Raw genomic sequence first — 21,368 nt, forward strand, 5'->3', positions numbered from 1 at the left:
GATGACTTACACACATACACAGTACACATATAGCTGAATAATAAACAGTAAATATAGCAACTTTTTTTTTTTTTTTTTTTTACCCCTGTCCTGTCCAGCCTTTAAAGCAGATAGAATTGTAGATCTTAATGCCGTCAAGTGCTCAACAGATTTTCTCTGCCAGGGAGAAGTGTGATATACACTTCCCCTGTTATACAAAATTTAATTGACTTTGATGCTTGTTATAAAGCAAATTTGGAGTGACCGGACCGGAGCAGGAGGGGACAGAGAAGAAGAGAAAAGGAAGGGGGGGGACAAAAAAAAAGAGAGACAAGAGACAAGGACAACAGCAGCAACAACAACAATTGCGACAACAAGAACAGAACAACAGAAACATACAGAACGACATCAGCAAATAAATGTCTGTGACAACTACAAAGACGAACAAGGACAAAGGACAAAACAATATCAACAACCACAATGACAACGCTGTCAATGACAATCACACATAATAGTAGTCATGAAATGATGAATTATGATAGTGATCACAATGACAATACTGCATTGAAACAGTCACACATAATAGCAGTCATGAAATGATGAACTATGATAGTGATCACAATGACAATACCGCATTGAAACAGTCACACATAATTGTAGTAATGAAATGATTATCTATGATAGTGAACAGAATGATAATTACTGTAATGCACATCATTGTAAAAAAAAAAACTATAGACATACTGCTGATATCACCGTCGCTGTAATAAAACCAACAACATAATAACACCCTGGTTAACTCAGTGAGTAATGTGGGGAAGTACGTATGTACTGTGAGTGTGCATATGTACAGGTATCTCTGTATGTGGGGAAGACTTCATATATACAGTATAAAGGTGCAAGAATGTGTGGGCGTGTAATTGTCACTGAGAATGCATGAAAGGAAAGGGGCCGCCTTCCACCTCCCAGAGAGCCCCGCCCCAAATAGCCAGGCCTAGCCCCCGCCTTCAGAAGGCCACCAGGCCCACAGGGGCAGGCAGCACAAAGATCAGTGCCCCAAGAGCCAGCCCAGAGAGCCCTCCCCCCCGGGAAGACCAGCAAGGGGCCGAAGAGAGGTATTCCCAGCCAAGGACAGGGTGCCGGCGGGCCGGAAGACTGCCAACCCCTGAGACCAGCGAAAGATCACACCCCACAAAGGCAGACGAGTACCGGGGGCCACAAGCCGGCAGGCCCAGAGACGCCCCCACAACCGGAAAGAAGCCCGCCCGCGCCGGAAGCGCCAATCCCCGCTCCCCGCCACTCCCACCCCCAGGGAGCGGAGCCCGGCCCGCCCCGGGCCAACCCCCGCCCGACCCCCGACATAGGGCCGCCCCGCCCAGGGATGCAGGAGGCACACCCTCCACCCACCCGGCGGAGGCACGGGCGGCAGAGATGTATCACCCAGCACTCGACCCCACGGAGTAAACCCCTGTATGCCCGCCCCCAAAAAATAACTAACTAAAATAAATAAATAAATAAATAAATAAAAGTACACACACGCACGCACATACACACTCCTACGCACCCACGCGCACGCACATACACACTCCAACGCACTCAAGCGCGCACACCCACGCACGCACACCCACGCACGCGCACGCGCACACACACACACACACACGCACGCACACACACAGTGGTCGACTGCCCGACACCCGGAAGCCTCACCCTATCCCCCATTGGTAACCCAAGGAGCAGCGGAGCCGGGGACCCCGGGTTCCCAGACATACAATCCAGAACCCAGGCGCGGAGAGCGTGGCCCGCCGGGGAGCAGGAAGACACCAGGCCACACCCTCCCAACGGTAGGACGCCGCCAGCAAGGCAGACAGGGGAGCCAGCGAGGAGAAAAGCGGGAAACCGAGCAGGCGGGAGGGAAAACGGCTGAGCAGCCAGGCGAACCACCACACATCGCCAACCGACACCCGCGGGCCAGCAAACCCCGAAGAGGGAGCGGGAGCACCGCACCCCAAGCCGCAGGGAGGCCAAGCACCAGAGCCGAGAAGGCGAGACCAGCAGCAGACCAGCCGACGGACCCCACAAACCACCAGAAGCCAGACCAGCCACATGCCACCAGAGCCGACAGCGCACCACCAGCGCACCGGAGCCCCACCCCCGACAAGCTGACCGGGGGAGGCGAGGACACAGACAGCGGCCCAGCAGAGCACAAAGCGCAACAGCGACAAACGCCCAAGCGCCCGGCAGAGCACAACCCCCCCAGCGGGCCCGGCCCCAGGGCAGCCGCCCCCCACCCCCACCCTGCCAACCAGGCCCACAGTACCCGCAAGCATGACCAAGCCCCAACCCGCCAGCCGGCCCGGCGCCCCAGCAGCCGCCAGAGCGCAGCAACCACCAGCCCCCGCGGCGGCACACGGGCCACCCGCAGCACCAGCACCACCCCCCAGAGACCGCCGAACTAGCCCCAAGAGCGCAGGGGCGCCCGCAGCACGTGTCAGTCCAGCGGAAACATTGCAAGCCGCCCCCCCCCGGCGCAAGCCCCAGCATCAACAGGCCCCCAGGGAAGGGTAGGCGAACCAGATATAGGCACCCCAAAGGCCAGGCCACCCCGGGCGAGCCACCGTGACGGCCAGGTCCCCGGCCACACCGCCGACCCTGGCGGGCAGGCGCCGAGGTGCACGAGGCACCCCAATCCAACCCACCCCACCCGTGTATGTAATAAGGTGTGATTGTGTCTATAATGCAATTAAAAAAATAAATAAATAAGTAAAATAAAATAAAAGCGGACAGCTACGAAAAGCTGGTCTCTGTGTCCCTGATGGGTGTATCTGTGTGCATGTATATGGGGTGTATGTGGATGATAGCTAATGATGCAATTAAAATCGGGGGACAGCTGCCGCTCGGAGGGTCCCTCACCTGACCAGCCCCCCCAAACCCTAAGGGTCTACTCTGCGATTAAAATTGGGGGGCAACAAGTCAGTGGCACGGCAGGAACAGAGGAGCCCCCAAGGCAGCTCCCCTCCCCAACCACGCCCGACCGTAGGCCACCCCCCAAAGTCCTATATATATGTGAGGTGGTGCAGTGGCACAGGAAGGACGGGGGCCCCACACCCCAACGCCGCCCAAACCGAGCAGGGGGGGGACCAAGGACACATGACCGACCGGCCACCCACCACAGCCCAGGCTCGGACGAGCCACAGGCCGTAGGACACACCACAGGCCCTACCCGGCCCGCCAGGATGCCCAGTCTGGCCCACCCAACCCCCCAGAGGCGATACCCCCAGCGCCCCCCAACACTGGAGCCCTACCGGAGGTACCGTCCACAGCGCCACCCCCAAACAGCCAAACACCACGGACCAGCCACACGCCCCAAGGCAGATCCGACCGCCACCAGGACAGCGGGAACCGCGCCCACGCACCCCCCGCATACCACCACGGCCGGAAAGGGAGCAACGCCACGACGACCACAAGAGCACCGGACCCCACATAGAGCAGAGCACGGCCACACTCACGAAGCACGCAAGCCAGAGGCGCCAGGGAGGGACAGAGAAGCAAGCACCGCACGACAGGGCCCACAAAAGGAGCGGCCCCCAGCCCGGCGCCCAAGCAGATGCCCCCGCCTGCCCCGCCCCCGCCACGCCGCAGACCGGCCACCACTCCACCCCCCGCCCATCCACCAACATGCCAAGGGAGAACCCCGGAGGGAGAGAGACAACCGCCGGCCAGGAAGCAGAGACCAGCCAGACACCAGCAGGCAGCAGGGACCGCCCGCCAGCCCCCCGCCAGCCCCACCCTCAAGCCCCCGGCCAAAGCCACCCCCCGACCGCCCCACCCCGGAGCAAGCATCCCCCCGCCGATCCCGGCCAGCGCCACGCAGAAGAACACCACGCCGCCCGCCCCCACGCGCACCCACCCGCTCACCCGCCCACGGCCCCCACACCCCCCGCCCACCAAGCCACAGCGGCCCTCTCCCTGAAGGGAGAAAGCAAGGGATCCCCCCCACCCCAGCACCCCGCACCCCCAACCCCGAGCCCAAACCGCACATCCACGACCCACACCTCCGTGCCCCCAGTCACCCGGGGGACAGCCACAGGCGCCGGAGGACAACAAGCAGCTCCCACCTGTCACACATACACCACACACATAAATCGGTAAAATAAAATCAAATTAAATAAATAAATAAAATTAAATTTAAAAAATATATAAAATAAAATAAATAAATAAGAAGGGGCAACCCAAACCACCCTCCCACCCAGGGGAGAGAGCTCCGCGGGGGTAGCTGGGCTCAGGCACCCCCGCCCCCACCAGGGGGAGAGGCCGGCCCCCACACTGGACGATCCCACACGGCAGCCGAGCAGGAGGGCCCAGGGCAGACCCCGCCCCACCCCCAGAGGCAAAGGAGGCGAGGGAGAGCCAGCGCCACCAGCCGCACACGGGCCCCCCCAGCAGCAGTAGGCGCCCGGCACCCGCAGGATGCAGCACCCCGCCCACCCACCTACCCCGGAGGCCAACCAACGCCGCCCCCCGGATGGCCCCCCCCAACCCCGCCCCATCACCCGACCCGGACCTTAGATGTTGTTCCTTAGATTCAGCAGACATTCTCTCCATAGCTATATGATCTAACAAAAGATTTTTGTAAAGAGCTATGTTCAGTTTCTTCCTTGATTTCCAATTGATGAGAATGGTTTTCTTGGCGATGCTTAATGCAGTGATGAGAAGCTGTGTTTGGTTTGTTTCTACATCAATTGTGGAGAGATCGCCCAGCAGGCATAGTAAAGGGGAGGTAGGAATGGAGAACCCAAGTGCCAAAGATAGGTACTCACACACTCCGTGCCAAAAATTTTTAATGGGAGCACAGGTCCACATGGAGTGTAAGTAGTCATCTATTCTATGGTCTGAGCAGTGTGTACAGATGTTAGAGTCAGTTAAGCCCATTTTAAACATTCTATGTCCTGTGTAGTGTACTCTATGAAGGATTTTAAACTGAATCAGCTGTAGGTTAGGATTATTGATTAACCGGGAAACATTAAGACATATTTGCTTCCAGAATTCAGGGTCACAGCTTGTAGATAAATCTGAGCTCCATTTGGAGATTGGTACTCCGATTGTGTTGTCATTTTTGGAAAGTAGAATATATAATTTAGATAATGTTTTAGGGGCAGATATTTTTTTAAATTGGTCAATAGTGGTATTGCTTTCCCATGATATAGTCCTGAAACTTAATTAAAAACTTAATTATAGATTTAATTTGTATGTATTCAAGAAATTTGTTCTGATTTATTTCATACTGTGTAACAAGGTCGTTAAATGAGAGTTGAGTTAAAAGAAAGTTGTTTCCTATAATTATATTTTTCATACAATTTATTCCTTTTTCGTGCCATGTTGGGAAATTTAATGGTTTCTTTTTAAGCAAGATGTCAGGATTATTCCAGACGGGAGTGTATTGGCAAGGAGTGAGCGAGAATTTTGTTATTTTTAGAAATTCCCACCAAGCTGTCAGAGTGGTGCTTATATTTATACTTTTAAAACAATTATTTTTCCGGAGGATTTGTCTAATGAAGGGCAGGTTACAAATTGGGATTTCGTGGCTAAGTGATTGTTCGATGTCTAGCCATAAATAATCCAATGGGTTAGGGTTGATCCATTTTAAGAAATACTGTAACCTGTTTGCAAGGAAGTAGTTGGGGAAGTTTGGGAGTTCTAAGCCCCCATATTCTTTAGATTTTTGTAACGTTTTGAGACTTATTCGTGCTGGCTTATTTTTCCAAAGAAATTTATTTATATATATATGAATCTAATGACTTGAACCAAATTATAGATGGTTTGGTGGGGATCATGGAAAATAGATAATTAACCTTTGGTAAAATCATCATTTTCACGGTGGATACTCTGCCTGTAAGTGAGATGGGCAAGGTTCTCCAACGTACAAGATCATCCTCTATTGACTTCAATAGTGGAGTATAATTCAAGCGGATCAGGTCTGACAGGTTGGAGGAAATGTTAATACCCAAATACTTAATGTTCCCTGAACACAGTGGTATAGAAGGGGTGCTCTGGAAACCAAAGTTAATGGGCAGTACTGTGGATTTAGACCAGTTAATGGAGTAATCTGAGAAGGTGCTGTAATTGTTAATGAGTGAGATAGATTCGTGAAGTGAAGAATGTGAATTATCTAGGAAGAGTAATACATCATCAGCATAAAGGCTTATTTTATGATGAACATTTGTGGTGTGGATCCCTTTAATATTTATATGTTGTCAAATTGCAGCTGCAAGAGGTTCGATAAAGATAGCAAATAGTGAGGGAGAGAGTGGACACCCTTGCCTAGTACCTCTTTGTAAAGTAAATTCTGGAGAGATGTTATTGTTGGTCCGAACAGAGGCCTTCGGGGTGTTGTATAGTATTTTAATCCATGTTCTAAATGAATCTCCAAAGCCAAATTTTTGTAGTGTTGCAAAGAGAAATTTCCAGTTTACTCTGTCAAATGCTTTTTCAGCATCTAATGAGACAATTGTGGTTTCTAAATTATGGATGATAGAGTAATCAATCAGATTGATTAGACGGCGTACAATGCTAGTTGAGTTTCTTTCCTTGATAAATCCTGATTGATCAGGGTGTATTATATGAGGGGTAACCTTTTCCAGCCTTATAGCTAACGCTTTGCATATTATTTTAAGATCTGCATTAATCAGTGAGATTGGACGATAACCTTATCCGGTTTCAGCAGGAGACTGATTGTCTTTAATTTTCAAAACCATTCTAAGAAATATTGGAGATAGTAATGACCAGAATGTTTTATAAAACTCGGCAGGGAAACCGTCAGGTCCTGGTGCTTTGTTATTCGGCAACCGGTGTAGAGCGTTATGGAGTTCTATTAATGAAATGGGTACATCTAAGTTTGTCACCTGTTCGTCATTTAATTTTGGTAATTCTATGGTGTTGAGAAATGTTTCGATATCTGGGAGAGATGGTTTAATCTGAGGTGTATATAGATTTTTATAAAAGCTCCTAAAGACAGAATTAATTTCCTCCGGGAAGTGAGTGATGTGACCTCCTGAGTTTCTAATGGAAGAGATAGAGCTTTTTTCTTTATTGACTTTTAGTTGGTTAGCTAAGTATTTTCCGTGTTTATTGCCATGCTCAAACTTTTCCAAACGTAGTCTCTGCAGTTGGAACTGAATTTTCTTGTCAGTAATTTCTTTTAAGTCTAGTTTCAGTTTCAGCAACTTCTGATCAATCCATGTCAATTTCAGACTTAAAATAATGTACAGATTTAAGCCCCACCCATTTCTGGTTAAGCCACACCCACTTTCGGTTTATGTCCCGCCCACTTTGAGTACAGATACAGATCATTTAGATGGATGAACAGATACAGATATAGATAGTGACGTACTCGCTCATCCCTATGAGATATGGTAATATCAGTGAACATAGTCTGGCAGTGACATCACAACCAAGATGGAGTCGGTTCAGAAAACTCGCTGGGGGGGTGTCAAAATCACCACTTCTTTTCACTCCTATTTCATAGATGTGTATTTACAGTATCTATGACAGCACTATGCCAAAAATGTTTGAGTACTTTCATTTTTTTTTTGTTTTTTTCAAACTTTTTTGGGGTAATGACCACTTTAAGTCTGCACTGAGCAGACATTCCTGTCCATTTGCAGGTCAATAGAGCTCTTTTACTAAACTTGAGTCCAAACAAAAGGTAGATGTGTTTGTAATGCAGATACAAAAGGAACAGATTATCACAAAAGGTCCCCAGGTGTACACTAGTCCAGTGAAGTTTTTTGGGGGTGGTTTTGCTGCCGGCTACTGTTAAGAGGCCCAGACACAGCCTTTCATTTGTACTGTTGTATGTGCATGTCTTTTGCATGAACGTGTCCCAAAAGGATCAATACCAGACTCTCTTTAAGCCAGGGAAGAAAGAGAGTTCGCAGATAATGAGCAGATGGCATGGGAACAAGATTCCTGCCATCCATCTCGACAGTTCTCCAGGTAAAGAAACCATTCTGAACTTACACAAAAATAGACAAAATTGACAGTAAAAACACAGAAGTGCAGCTCAAACTGCATTTGTCAGTTTAAAGTTCAAAGCAGTAGAAATAAAATTGTCAAAAAAAAAAAATTCTCAACAACGGCATAAAGCACCACAGACAATTAGACTTTAGAAAAAAAAAACTAAGACGGTAATCAACTGGTTTAATACGATTGAAGTTGGCAGAAACAAATGGATATTAACTGTGTTGCTATGGTAACTGCTATGCAACACTTACACTCAATATACACATGGTATACATCCACGTAACCATAAGCGAAACGCTTAACCAAACAATTTTTATTTGAAAACAAAATTCAAAACACACGCACCGAAATGGGAAAATGTCATGAATAATTTCTAGGGCTGCCAAAGGAACACGTTAACGGAACTACTTTGATTGACGCAAAATTAACGTGCGCACGTCCTGTTTGACCCTCTGCCCACACTGTACTTTGAGGAAACGCAGCAGTGGATGTGGAGCCACAAGCAGGAATACATATTGAGCAGAAATTGACAGAGAAAAGGGTATTTTGTACAGCCCTGGCAGATGGCTGTCTCCACAATGCCAAAGTTATTAGTATCTACCGTCGCTGTGAGTTGAGTTGTCATGGAGTACGTCGACTGCCAGAGATAAGTAAGACGATACTGGAGCAGTGTCTGTATTTTTTGTCATTTTTGTCATTTGGACAGTGGTACCTCAGCATCAAGTGTTCCAACTAACAAGGGTTTTTTAGATGTGCGCTGTCTCTCTGCTGATTATTTGCTTTGAACTGTGAGGTAAATTTGGGTTACGAGCTGCTAGTTACCGACAGGCATAGGCGAGGATGCCTATTCGGGGCTAGCGTTAGTAGCTAGCATTTGCAACGCGCTAGCTAGTCACCGGGAAAGATTTTTAACACAGCAGCAAAACATACGTACATTATATCAAGACAGTTTTTTGTATTTTGTAAAACTAAGACAGGAACAACATCAAATTAAAAGCACTAAATGAATACAGACCCAAAAATCCACCAGTTGTTTTTCAGAGAGGTGTATTTTATTTTTTGAATAAAATAATAGCCCATATTTCCAAAATTGATATCCCTTTACATAAAATTTGGTATGGTTGTTACCTCCCCCAAGGAGGTTATGTTTTTGCCGGCATTTGTCCGTTTGTTTGTTTGTGTTCAAAATAACTTGAAATGTTCTCAACGGATGAAATTTTCAGGAATTGTCCGAAATGGGATATGGAAGAACTGATCAAATTCTGGGGGTGATGCGTATCACCATCTGAATCCAGGAATTTATTACAGTATTCTTTAACATTGCGAGAGAGGACAATTTTCGGCATTTGTGCAAATAAAGCCACAAAAAATTATCAGAGCACTTGGGGAAAAAAAAAAAAATACAGGACGAATTTCCAACAGGTTCTACAAAATATCAAAGACAGATCCAGATAACGAAATAAGTCCGGATACTGTGATCCAGAATATGGAAAATAGGGAGCCTTTACAATTTTCATCATAGGAAGACAACAAATGAAGCTATAGACATACAACAAACACCATAATATATATACAAGACACTGTGGAATCTGGAGTGTGCCAACGGATTTGTTGGGTCTTCAAAAGCTAGTGGGACAGACTTTGAGCATTAGCTGATGAAGCTGATGAAGCCTGCTCAGACGAGAGGCAAAACATCTTCTCAGACAACCTGAATAGTCCAGTTGCAATCGACTGGATGGTCTGAGAATACAATAACCTGGATGAATGAAAATATTCACAGGCATATTTCTGGACATTTTGGGTTTAATAGCCTCAAAATGGTGCGGGAGAATAAAAGGAGTAGCGGATTACCGACGCCATCTCAGGTTTAAGATGTAGACAAAACAGCCTCATACCCACTAGTCCACGCCTATGTTCCACCAGGAAAGTCCATAGGACAGACAAAATCCTGGAAAAGCCATAAAAACAACTCCTGAATGAGAGAGTAAGGCTACGTTCACACTGCAGCATATGATGCCCAATTCGGAGTTTTTGTTTGAATCAAACTTGTTAATGTGAACGCAAAGCGTCAGGAAAGTGGCATGCATGTGCGAAGCACAATGTCACTTGCATTTCCATGTGTTTACAGAAGTAAAGATTGCTGCAGTGATGTGCGATACCACTGATTTCATTTCCGATTCAATACCGGGTAAAATTCAGTATGGTGTCGGCGATACCGATCCTCTACTTTGCACAAATACACCTAATGTGTCTGGTAAACTGTAAAAAGTAGTGTACAGTATTTCAAATTATAGAATAAAGAATCAAGACATCATTGTAACATATTGATTTATTTTAAATCCTAGATAGCGGGATGATTTACAATATAGCCAAGCTAATATTCAACATCAGAAAAAACAAAAGGACAAAATCATATATCTGAAGTATCAAAAGTATCAATATTTAGATTTGGGCATCGACTTTTGAACATTAAGAGCTGGTATCTGAAGTATCAATATTTCAGTATCGAGCCGCACATCACTAGCGTGCTCTCCTGAAAGCGTTTGTGGCAATTTCAAGGATTTTGTGCAACGGGAGTCAGTATTTTCTCCACCAAATGATTCTGTGTAGGAAATTAAGAAGAAAGAGGAACAGAATTTTGGCTGTGGCAGTTCATAGACATCTTGCTGCGACGTCTGTTCCAAGGAGCGTGTGGGTGAATGTCGGTGGCAGGAGTGGTGACATGAGACGAGAGCTGCTTCACTAACACATTTTTAAATAACTTTCAGATGAGACGAAGAACTTTTGCCCACATCTTCGAGTGCCTTGATCCAAGTCTTACGCGATAAACCACTCAGATGACCGGATGTCGAATACATGACCTGACCGTTCAGACCGCAGTAGCATGAGATACATATCAGATTTACAGTGGTGTGAAAAAGTGTGGCCCTTGCTGATTTCTTTTTTTTTGCATGTTTGTGACACTTAAATGTTTCAGATCATCAAACAAATGTAAATATTAGTCAATGACAACACAACTGAACGCAAAATGCAGTTTATAAATTAAAGTTATTATTAAGGGAGATAAAAAATCCAAACCTACATGGTCCTGTGTGAATGTGATTGCCCCCTAAACCTAACAATTGGTTAATAATTGGTTGGGCCACCCTTGGCAGCAACAACTGCAATCAAGCTTTTGCGATAACTTGCAATGAGTCTCTTACAGCCCTGGAAGGAATTCTGGCCCACTCATCTTTGCAGAATTGTTGTAATTCGGCCACACTAGAGGGTTTTCCAGCATGAACCACCTTTTTAAAAGGTCAAGCCACAGCATTTCAATAGAATTCAGGTCAAGACTTTGACTAGGCCACTCCAGAGTCTTCATTTTGTTTTTCTTCCATCCAAACTTCCAAATTTTGAATTTTGATTCCTACTTTTGATGCCCACCTTGCTGGCGGAAAGAAATAGCCGCTAACACCAACAAAGAAGAAGCGGTTATAAAGTTTGGCTTAACTTCATAAAAAAAAGAGCGGTGGTCTCAGTGCAACATTTGCAACAAAATGCTATGATGCAAAGGAGGGCGCACGATTAGGGTTGGGCAACGAGCATCGATGGGAACAGGGACTAACATTCCGATTCTTCCGGAATTGTTCATTTTATAAAATTTTGATTCCTACGTTCGATTATTAACAGGCCCGCCGACGGGAAAAAATGTGATGGTGTTTGATGTGCTACGTCGGACTTCCTCCAAGCAGTAAGAATCATGGAAGTCAAACAATAAATGACGTCTGTCTCAAGCCAATGTAACCGAGGGTTTCAGGATGACCACTGATGTCGTGGAAGTTTGGTGTAAATAAAGGACAGGAATTAGTCTACGACTGCAGGATGCAAGTTTATGTTTATTCAGTTTGTTCACGTCTCTTTTAGCAAAAGTCGAGAGACCTTCTCAACCAACACAACACACTATAAGATGATAATAGTGCTTTCCACTACATCCTGCATAGAAAGCTTGTACACAAACCTTTAACAAGTTGTTTGATATTCTGCACCGAGGTCAGTGCATGTTTCATTTCAAATCCATTTTGGTGATGTTTAGAGCCAAAAAAGGTGACAATTTTGACAATGTCCCAATATTTATGTGCTGCATTACAACTTGCACAGAGTCTCAGAGTACTCGCCACAACCACACAACACTTCCACATACTCTACAGGCGAGGTGCATTCACGGACGTCAACACAAATCACAAGCAGGTTGTTTGATTATGCAATGATATGGTAACCTCTCGGGGTGTGACGTGAGATTACAAAGTGACAATATTTCTCCTTTAAGACAAAAGCTCTTCTTTTGCAAGGCAGAAGCCTATCCAACTGTGAGCTATTCCAACTTCTGTTTTTGACCTATGGGAGCGGTAATGTGCCTTTGCTACATCTAAACTGCCAGAAACTGTCAAAAAAAGAAGGGGAAGCAGCCTATCGAGGACAGCCAGAATGGCGTCGCCGTCTGAAAATATTATATCATTGAAGATGCCCCTGCCACTTTTATATTGTTTGTGTGGCAGCATTTTGGGTACCCAGTTGAAATACTGTAGTAAAAAGCAACCAAGTGACAGACAAGACATGGACAATATCTAAGCTCTGTAAGAAAATTGCAGCGTACAGCGCGACTAAAGCAAGCACTATGCAAACACCACCACAGCTGGCTACTAAAATCAACTGCACCTGTGAAGAAAACAGCTAAGGGCCAGGCAACGCTGACACCATGGCAATAACGAGAAGCAAAGTTGTTTTCATTGCAGCTGATATGAGGCAATTTTCTGTGACAGAAAATGGGGCAATTTGGCGACTCCTCCACACACTGGAACAAGACTAAGGTTGTGCAGACCCTTGAAGACACAGAAAGCATCGCCATAACGACGGTTGGACATTGAGAGGTACGTATTTACTTTATTTTAACGTATCATTTTTAGCTTTGGTTTCAATGTGTGGCTCATGCTTAGGTCATGAATGCCATGTTCGAAAACATTTCAAAATTCACCTGCACCTGTCAAACACTCCTGATCAAAATGTTAAGATTTTTTGTCTCACTCCAATTTCTTCTTTTTGCATTTTGAAACGCTACATCCAACAATGTAAAATGTAAATTCTTGCAATTTTTCAAATGGTCTTAAAAATTTTGATTAGGAGTATATAACGTTTTTCTTAGAATAAAAAAAAAAAATGCACGTGGCACAATTATGCAAATTAGACTCACCACCAGAAATAGATTGCAGTTCTGTAGGAAACATTGTACTCAAAGCATTTTTTAGCAGTTAAAGCCATTATTCATTCACTCCGCAGTCACACACTGGTGGTAGTAAGCTACATGTTTAACTGGGGTACACTGATTGAAACGTGGCTGCAGGCCTCTCTAACCAACATCAAACATGATTTCACATTTATACACCAGTGTGAGCAAGGTGAGTGAAGTGTCTTGTCCAAGGACACAACAGCAGTGACAGGGAAGGGGAAGCGGGTTTCGAAACTCCAGTTTCTGGACGACCCGCTGACCTCCTGAACCACTGCCGCCCGATACTAACAGACTAACCAAATGTGTTCAAGACAATAAAAACTTTCAAACATTTTGACACATATAAAGTACTTTTTGGTGCAGTAGCAATGTGTTGTGTGCTGTCAAGATACCTGACAAAATGACTTCTTGCTTCTGGGCTCTACTTGCCTGTGAGAGGAAGAAGTAAGGACGTTTTTTATGTGAAAATCACCAAAGGGGTGAAGCAGAGCATCAATATGCAGCTTGAGGTCATACCCTGACCATCTTCTCCATACCTCAACTGGGACCTCACGACCTTCGAGTCGTAGCTTCTGTGAGCACACACAAAAAAAGTCAAATGAGTGACGGTAAAGGGTTTTAAATAGGAAGAACTGAGTGAGTGTGGGTCTGATTATAGTGATATAGAGAGTGCCCCTAAAGTGTGGCCATGTACACATACTGAATAATATACTGTGCATGTAGTTTACAAAACATATTTAATTTCAATCAATTTCGACATAAAAATGATGATGAGGATATGCGTTTTGCTACGCTATATGTATTTGTATGGGCAAACTTAGGAGATTGACTGACAATGGTCTACAGCCAATCACGACGCAGAAAACAATGGGCGGTACAGACAGACGAGAGAGGGAAGAGACAGACACTCAACTTCCCACAATGCAATTCTTCTTAAAGGGCCAGGCTCGTCCTGTAACAGCGTTCATACGTTGTAATTTAAAAAAAAAGCACTAAAAGAAAAAAAAAATCAGCAAAACAGCAAATCCACGAAAGTTGAACAGCAATAAGCGAGGGAACACTGTATCCACGTGGTGGTGACTCAGACTCTGTGAAGAATGGATAATGGTTATTTTAGATTGGGGACACAATAGACAGATTCCAGCCTGGGAATCCTTTAAATATCTTGATAATGAGTGTGTGTTTGGTTTATTTGTTCACACTAACAGAACAACGAACAACTCTTTCTACGCAATGCACTGATGAGGCATTCAAGTGCACTGTATATTTGTTCGTATGTTCTGTGCTTTTATTATTTTGATAAACTTTGATAAAAAAAGGTGAGAAACCCGATGGAATTCAAGAAAGTACGAAGTTAGCGTCTGTTACAATGGAGGTTCCTAGTTAACAAGGGGAATGGTTTAAGGGAGACACATAACAGAAAGTGAAGCAGGCCAGTGTGCGTAATGATGATTACACCTGCTGCTGAAGTTTACGATCAAGTTCCAGTGCGCAAGCATACAGTAGAGCTCTAACCGGCCACGCTTTGAAGTTAACTTTGTAACGGACAAGAATGAAACCGCATCCGCGTGACTCTTCCATCCCCTCTCTACTCATTCATGTGATCACCAACAAGTCTTTAACAAAGGTAATAGTAATGTTGAATGTTAATTTAGCCATTTTATTCCTCATTTTTGCAATGTTTTGTGCATGCAAAACTATAATTATTCTCTATTGAATGTTTTTGTTCTTCTCCCGTCCTTCGTATGGCCATGTTTATGTGTTTTTTGTTGCTGTTTTGTTCAAATATGCCACAAGCCATCAAAAAACGAGCCGCGGGGTGCAAATGGCCCAGGACTTGGAACACCATTGGGCTAAGCCTTAGAAAATGAACAAATAAATAATGTCCTGTAGTCTTTCTCTTTACATATTATACATATTATACTGTATGGTATTACGTTCAAGCTTGCGACTCATTCATGTCTTGTCAAAGACGTGCGAGGTTACACATGTCACATTGTTCATGCTAAATGTATTGAAAAGTCAACTTGACACTTTTCTGTGGAGCACAAATGTACTTTGAATTGAAGTAAAGACATATATTGACTGAAAATTATTGAAAGAGTGACACTGTTGTTATCATTTTTGCTTTCCATCGCAATTCGACGGCCCATAACCAAACGAACTTGTTTTATATGAATTCATTGAAGAAATATAGCAAGAACAGTTGAATTGTAATATTTGTCACGGTTAAAGCATCACAGGCAAAAAAAAAAAGCTTTTGAAAATGAACCTGACACGTTGCCATTTCGGGGAAACCATATCCCGGGATAGTCACATGACTGTCACATGACAACCACTCCTAAATGTTTCCTATACTGTACTTTGATGTGTTCAAGTCAAGCGAAAAGCTGTATTGGACACGTTTGAAAACATTTCAAGTGTTTGTCATTATAGCTGGTTATGGGGTAAGAGCAGAAGCATTATAAAACACTTGACGAGTATGTTAATAAGACGTACACCACAATAACTATGAATTTAAAAGACATCGAGATATAACACAAAGCAAATGCGGTATTTCTACTATTTTAATGCCGTTGTCACAGTAATAATGTACGTTACACATCTCAAAAACGTCATTAGTGATCAGGAGACAATAGTAACACACACCAATTATAATACAACGGAAAAACAACAGTTACATTCATTCTAAGTTCGAAAATGAATAATGGAAGTTCGATCACCCGGCTCGTGCTTTTCACGCTTACCGTATATCCGGGAAAGCAAACTGTCGCGTCGTTGCATTGTGGGTAACGTAGTTTTTAATCACCGGTGTTCCAGTTGAAGCCTTGAGCATTGTACTTTTCAAAAACTACAAGTCCCAAAAACAAAAGTAAAACGGATGGTGCGCTTACAGGCTACAAGATAATAAAAATAGAAAATAAAAGCGAAGACACATTACAAACAAATAGAGCAGATGAAGAGTTACTACTTGTATTCATCAAATAGTGTTGTTTGATGCAGTCCTCCACTGGTTGCTGGTAGTGACGTAAAAAAAAATACCACGATGTTCTTCACTGATCCTGTACGACAGGAGTGTGTTTTTATTGTAGTGGTATATATTCTATACAAAAAAAATGACAAAATATTCTTGAAGAATATTGTAAAGAGAAAACGCTAAATGTGGTTGTTTTATGAAAATTGTTTACAATATATTTACATTTTAGCAGCTCTAATATACAAAATGTATCAAAGTGGCCCCAGCATCTTTCCGTTTGTCTGTATGCTATTTTTTATTTTAGAATTGTATTTTTGGGAGAATTACCTGCCAGCAGTTTGCAATTTTATGTTTTATTTTAAAAATCATAAAAGCTGTTTTTGTTTTGCACTGTGCTCCCTTACTGCACCCAAAATAAACTGAATATGACCTCTTAAGCCCGAAAGCCACTGATGTGTGTCATTGTTTCTATGGTAGTAGAAGTGATGATTGTACCAATGACCACGTACAATATACTGTATGTAACATTATATTTATTGTTCTGTCATGCTTGTTATTTATTTATTACACTGATTATATGAAATAATATTATATGGAATACAGGAAGTGAATAACATGTACTGCACAAGATGTGGAACAGATGGGGGGTAGGATTAAATAAGCTTTGCTTCTTCCTACTCCTTTTGGGCATGTGGAATTGTGAAATGATTCATGAGATGCTTTCCATTGTAACCTGCATGCATGTTCAAATAAAAATAAAAAAACCACAGCAAATATTGAAAAATCAGCAGTAGTTTTACAAGAATAAAGTCAAAATATTAAGAGAAAAAATATGTAATCTAACTCAAAAATGAGAATAATGTCATTTTAGTAGCTTAAAGTTGAAATATTAAAGAAAGACATTTTTAAATTCGTAATATTTGGAAAAACAAAACAATGGTGGCATGTTGGCCACACAGTCAGGGGAATCGGGAAGATCTGGGTTCAAATCTCTGTTTGGAGTTTGCATGTTCTCTCCGTGCATGCGTGGGTTTTCGCCGGGTACTCCGGTTTCCTCCCACATTCCAAAAACATGCATGTTAGGTTAATTGGAGACTCGAAATTGTCCATAGGTATGAACGTGAGTGTGAATGGTTGTTTGTCTATATGTGCCCTGCAATTGGCTGGGCACCAGTCCAGGGTGTACCCCGCCTCTCACCCAAAGTCAGCTGGCTCCAGCATACCCCCGCAACCTGAGTGAGGATAAGTGGCATAGAAAATGGATGGAGGTTGCAGAAAAAGTTATGTTACGAAAATGAGGTCAAAATTTTTTTAGAAAATTTACGAAGATTATTTAAGAAGAAAGTTTTTAAATAATTAACACACCAGCAAAATTGAGGAAAAAAAACATCAAAAACAGAAGTTGATACTAATAGGCTTTTTTCACCGATATCACCAAGCTGAGATTCAGTTTTTCTTGAAATATAACTTCTTAGCACATCTACTGTCAGGGTTGGCCTTAGCCAATGTGCTGGATCCCAATAAGCAGAAGGAAGACAAGTCCGTGTAACAAACGTTTAACAAAGTGACTCACAGGGAGCAGAATGCAAAAAACAAAAAAGGTAAAAGTGCAACAAAAAACTCCAGGCAAGCCACGGGAAAAATATTCAAAAAATAAAAAGGCACTGCTTACAGACTAGCAGGGAAAAAATGGAAAAACAAAAATGAACAGTGGTACTATCACTGCGACAACTAGCAGGAAGTAGATAACAAAAAGTACAACAGAAAATCATGCTGCTAAAATAGCCAAGCAGGGAATGATACTCACAAAACACAGGTGACCAGAAAGTAACACGAGTCGAGAACTACAAGACGCAGACAGGAACATGGAACAGGCTAGTAGCAAGTAACAATCTGGCAAGGATTAGACATGAGTGTGCTGCTTAAGAAGTGGCTGGGAAATTAGCTGCAGGTGTGTGCAGGTGGCTCCTCCCAGGCCTGCTGGCAGTGCACTGCAACCACACACAGACAGGCAGCAGCAGAGCAGCACAACAGATGATGACATCTACACACTTTAGAAAAATATCAAAGTAGTCATTGCATCCTTTCATTTTTCACTGTGTGTGTCAGGAAACGTGGTGTGGCTGTCGACTGTTTGACCCCTGGTATGCAGAGACAGAGGCAGCAGTGTGCAAATAAAAGTCTTTTAATTAAGCAAGTGCTGTACTCACAGTCGTGCAGGAACAAACAACAAAAAGTGACAGAGGGGAAAAAGGCTCTGTGCAAACATAAATGATAGATAAGGCAGCAACAACAGGTAAGTAGACCGTTTAAGTGACAGCACAGGCCAAGAAAGCCGAATCAATGAACCAGCCCCGTTCATGGAATGACGCTGGGCTTATACACTCAACTAATTGCAATAGCAAACAGCTGTGCACAATTCCACTGAGGTAAAGCAGCTACAACCTCCACACAGTAGGAAGTGCAGCATTCCAAAATAAGAGCGTAGGACAGAAAGTGATAATTCCTGTCCTGTGGAACATGACAGTTTACCTCTCCCCCCACGGAACAGATGTCAGCTGTTCCACAGTTGTGAAAAATCAAGGGTGGGTGGAGGGAGGAACGGCGCACACCCCTCCACCACACGACGAACACAGATGACAGGCCGGCGTCTTCACAGTGAGGCAGTGTCCGGTGGCAACGCTGGATCGCGTGATGGTGCAGCTTGCGTGAACAGGTTGAGAATCGTCGCTTCTGCCGCAGGAACTGTGGACGGCCAGCACGGCCAGGTTTGAGGCCGCCAGGACAGGAGCCAAGGAAGGAGCACGTTGGCGTGTGGGAGACACCAGGACAGGAACTCCAGGCGAAGCAGTCTGGCGAGTGGGAAATTCGACACTATCACGGGAACTGACGGAGGAGCAGAAGCAGATGACGTCTAAGCCAGACGCAAAAAAGAAGGAGATGATGACCTGATGTAACGGCAAAGAAGTAGTAGAAGAAGCGGGCATCGCTTCATGGCTTGCTGCAGAAAACGCTGCTTCCTGACTTGCAGGTGGAGGAGGAGGAGCTAGAACTGGAAGAGGTGGCCGAGGACGGAAGTACGGAAGTCTGGACTTCCCTACTGAGACTGCTGCCCCCAGGACCCGAACCCGGATAAGAGGAAGGAAATGGATGGATGGATGGATGGATGGATGGATGGATGGATGGATGGATGGATGGATGGACTCCTTCCCATGTTTGTATAAGGGATTATTGTGCCTGTTGTGAGATCATTCAAATCTTCAATAAAAGCCTGTTGTTCCGGCAATCAAGTCTGGTCTGTGTGTGTCTCACCAAACATTACTGACACCTAGTGACCAGTGTAGAATACTACATATCATTACCTCTTTGAATGCGTCTTATGAAATGCCTTATATTTGTATTTTACATAATTTAGCCATTTGTATTCTTGAAAATGCTACATTTAGGCAAAAAACTAGTAAAATTTGCTATATTCAACTATAAACCAGCATAATTTATTCATATATTTTTGAATTCGAATCACGTAGTGGCGAAGGACTACTGTACTGTGATTTTTAAAAAATTCCTGTTGATATTTTATTTGTATCAATATCTTCCTTGCTTTTCTTTACACAGGTGAACAAACTTTAAATGACAGAATGTAAGCAAATGAAACATTGTAAAATATCTCATGGTGTGAATGAATTTGATTCAGTAATAAACGTGGAGAAGGGGAATAAATAAGCTCTGCTTCTTCCTACTCCTTTTTAGGCATGTTGAACTGTACAAATGTAAACATGTGATGATTTCTACAATGTAACTTATTGTATTGTCTTGCATTATTGGATAGCATGTTTGAAACAAATAAATAATAATCAACCCCTCAGAAAAGTGCCATTTTTTGCCATTTTTTCTTACCGGCACCCCCACTGAGGGCGTGGGAGTTTTGCCCCATCTCCTGGACCAGAACAGTGCAGTTCAAGCAATGTGAAAAAATAGATTTTGGGGCAGAATAAAAGGCCAAAAAATTAACCCCTCATAAAAGTGGCATTTTCTGCGTTATTTGGGTCATGCTGGGTCATGAGGGTGTGGGAGGCTTCCCCCACCTCCCGTACCAGAACAGTGCAGGTGAAGAAACTTGAAAAAAATGAGATTTTGCGAAAAGACGCAGGGCAGAAAAAAGGGCAGAAATTGACCCCCTCGGGAAGGTGTCATTTTCTGCTATTTTCTGCTATTTTTAGTGTGTGGACATTTTCCCCACCTCCCAGTCCCTAAAAGTTTAAGTGACCTGAAAGAATTAGATTTTCCAACAGCCTGTGGGGCTGAAAAAATGGCAGAAAATCGACCCCTTGGGAAAGTGGCGTTTTCTACCATTTTTTAGTCCTGCCTGCACCCCTGATGATGGTGTGGGAGGTGTTCTGTCGAATTTGTCTTATTTGAGAATATATTGTTAAGTAAGCATCCCCTGACTGTATGCGTGTTTATCAAAGAGTATGACAATTTTTTAGGATGATGCTAAAAATGCATGTCTTTCAAATCCCTGCTATGAATATGATGCAAGATTGACTTGTTTTGATAACTATGCAGCATACATATGAGTGGTTGTACAGAGTAAATAATTGGCAAAGAGACGCCACTACTGAAATGATTGTAACGAGAGACCAGAGAGACCGCTGGTATGTAACAACTGTTGTTGCGTAAGTAAGTAAGACACAACTGTGCTTAGTCTGAGTAGATATTTGACATTTATTCCTCATTCATTTAAAGGTTATCAACTGTTAAAGTTGACTAGAATTATACAACAGAAGTACTGTAGACTTAAACACTGGTTGGACTGTTCCAGATTGCCTGGCAACCTTATCAAGCTCGCCGCTGCCTGCACACGTAGAGCATACACACATTGATTGACTACACATATTCTCGCACACTGATCCACTGAGGCCCTGTCCACACGGGAACGTTCCTGAGATTTTTATTTTGGTGGGTTGAAAACAAGTTGCGTCCATACTGTGCTGGATTAGTAAATTGTTGCATCCAGGCGGGAACAAATCACTTGAGTGAAAACTATGTAATACATAAGCACAATTACGTGCAGAGCTGTGTACAAACACGCGGGCGGAACTACGTGACACACCAAACCATAGGAAA

At 43.9% G+C, this 21,368-nt stretch overlaps 1 protein-coding gene across 8 annotated transcripts in view; it reads right to left on the reverse strand.

Annotated features, from left to right (window-relative positions):
• fhit (fragile histidine triad diadenosine triphosphatase) overlaps window positions 1–19,260 on the reverse strand; it is a 210,850-nt gene extending 191,590 nt beyond the window's left edge. For 2 of the 8 annotated variants that reach the window (XM_054784104.1, XM_054784099.1), the window contains exons 1-3: window positions 18,049–18,123; window positions 13,801–13,836; window positions 13,657–13,693 (exon numbers count right to left, since the gene is read on the reverse strand). In XM_054784104.1, the coding sequence (XP_054640079.1) occupies window positions 13,657–13,693; window positions 13,801–13,836; window positions 18,049–18,108 (133 nt within the window). In that variant the 5' untranslated portion in view covers window positions 18,109–18,123. Of the gene's footprint in view, window positions 1–13,656; window positions 13,694–13,780; window positions 13,837–14,177; window positions 14,795–15,987; window positions 16,047–18,048 lie in introns of those variants that run through there. The other 6 variants (XM_054784102.1, XM_054784105.1, XM_054784103.1 and 3 more) reach the window with 6 other exon arrangements.
• Window positions 19,261–21,368: the final 2,108 nt, after the last annotated feature.

The sequence above is a fragment of the Dunckerocampus dactyliophorus genome, chromosome 8, assembly GCF_027744805.1.
Source record: "Dunckerocampus dactyliophorus isolate RoL2022-P2 chromosome 8, RoL_Ddac_1.1, whole genome shotgun sequence".
Taxonomy (NCBI): Eukaryota; Metazoa; Chordata; class Actinopteri; order Syngnathiformes; family Syngnathidae; genus Dunckerocampus; species Dunckerocampus dactyliophorus.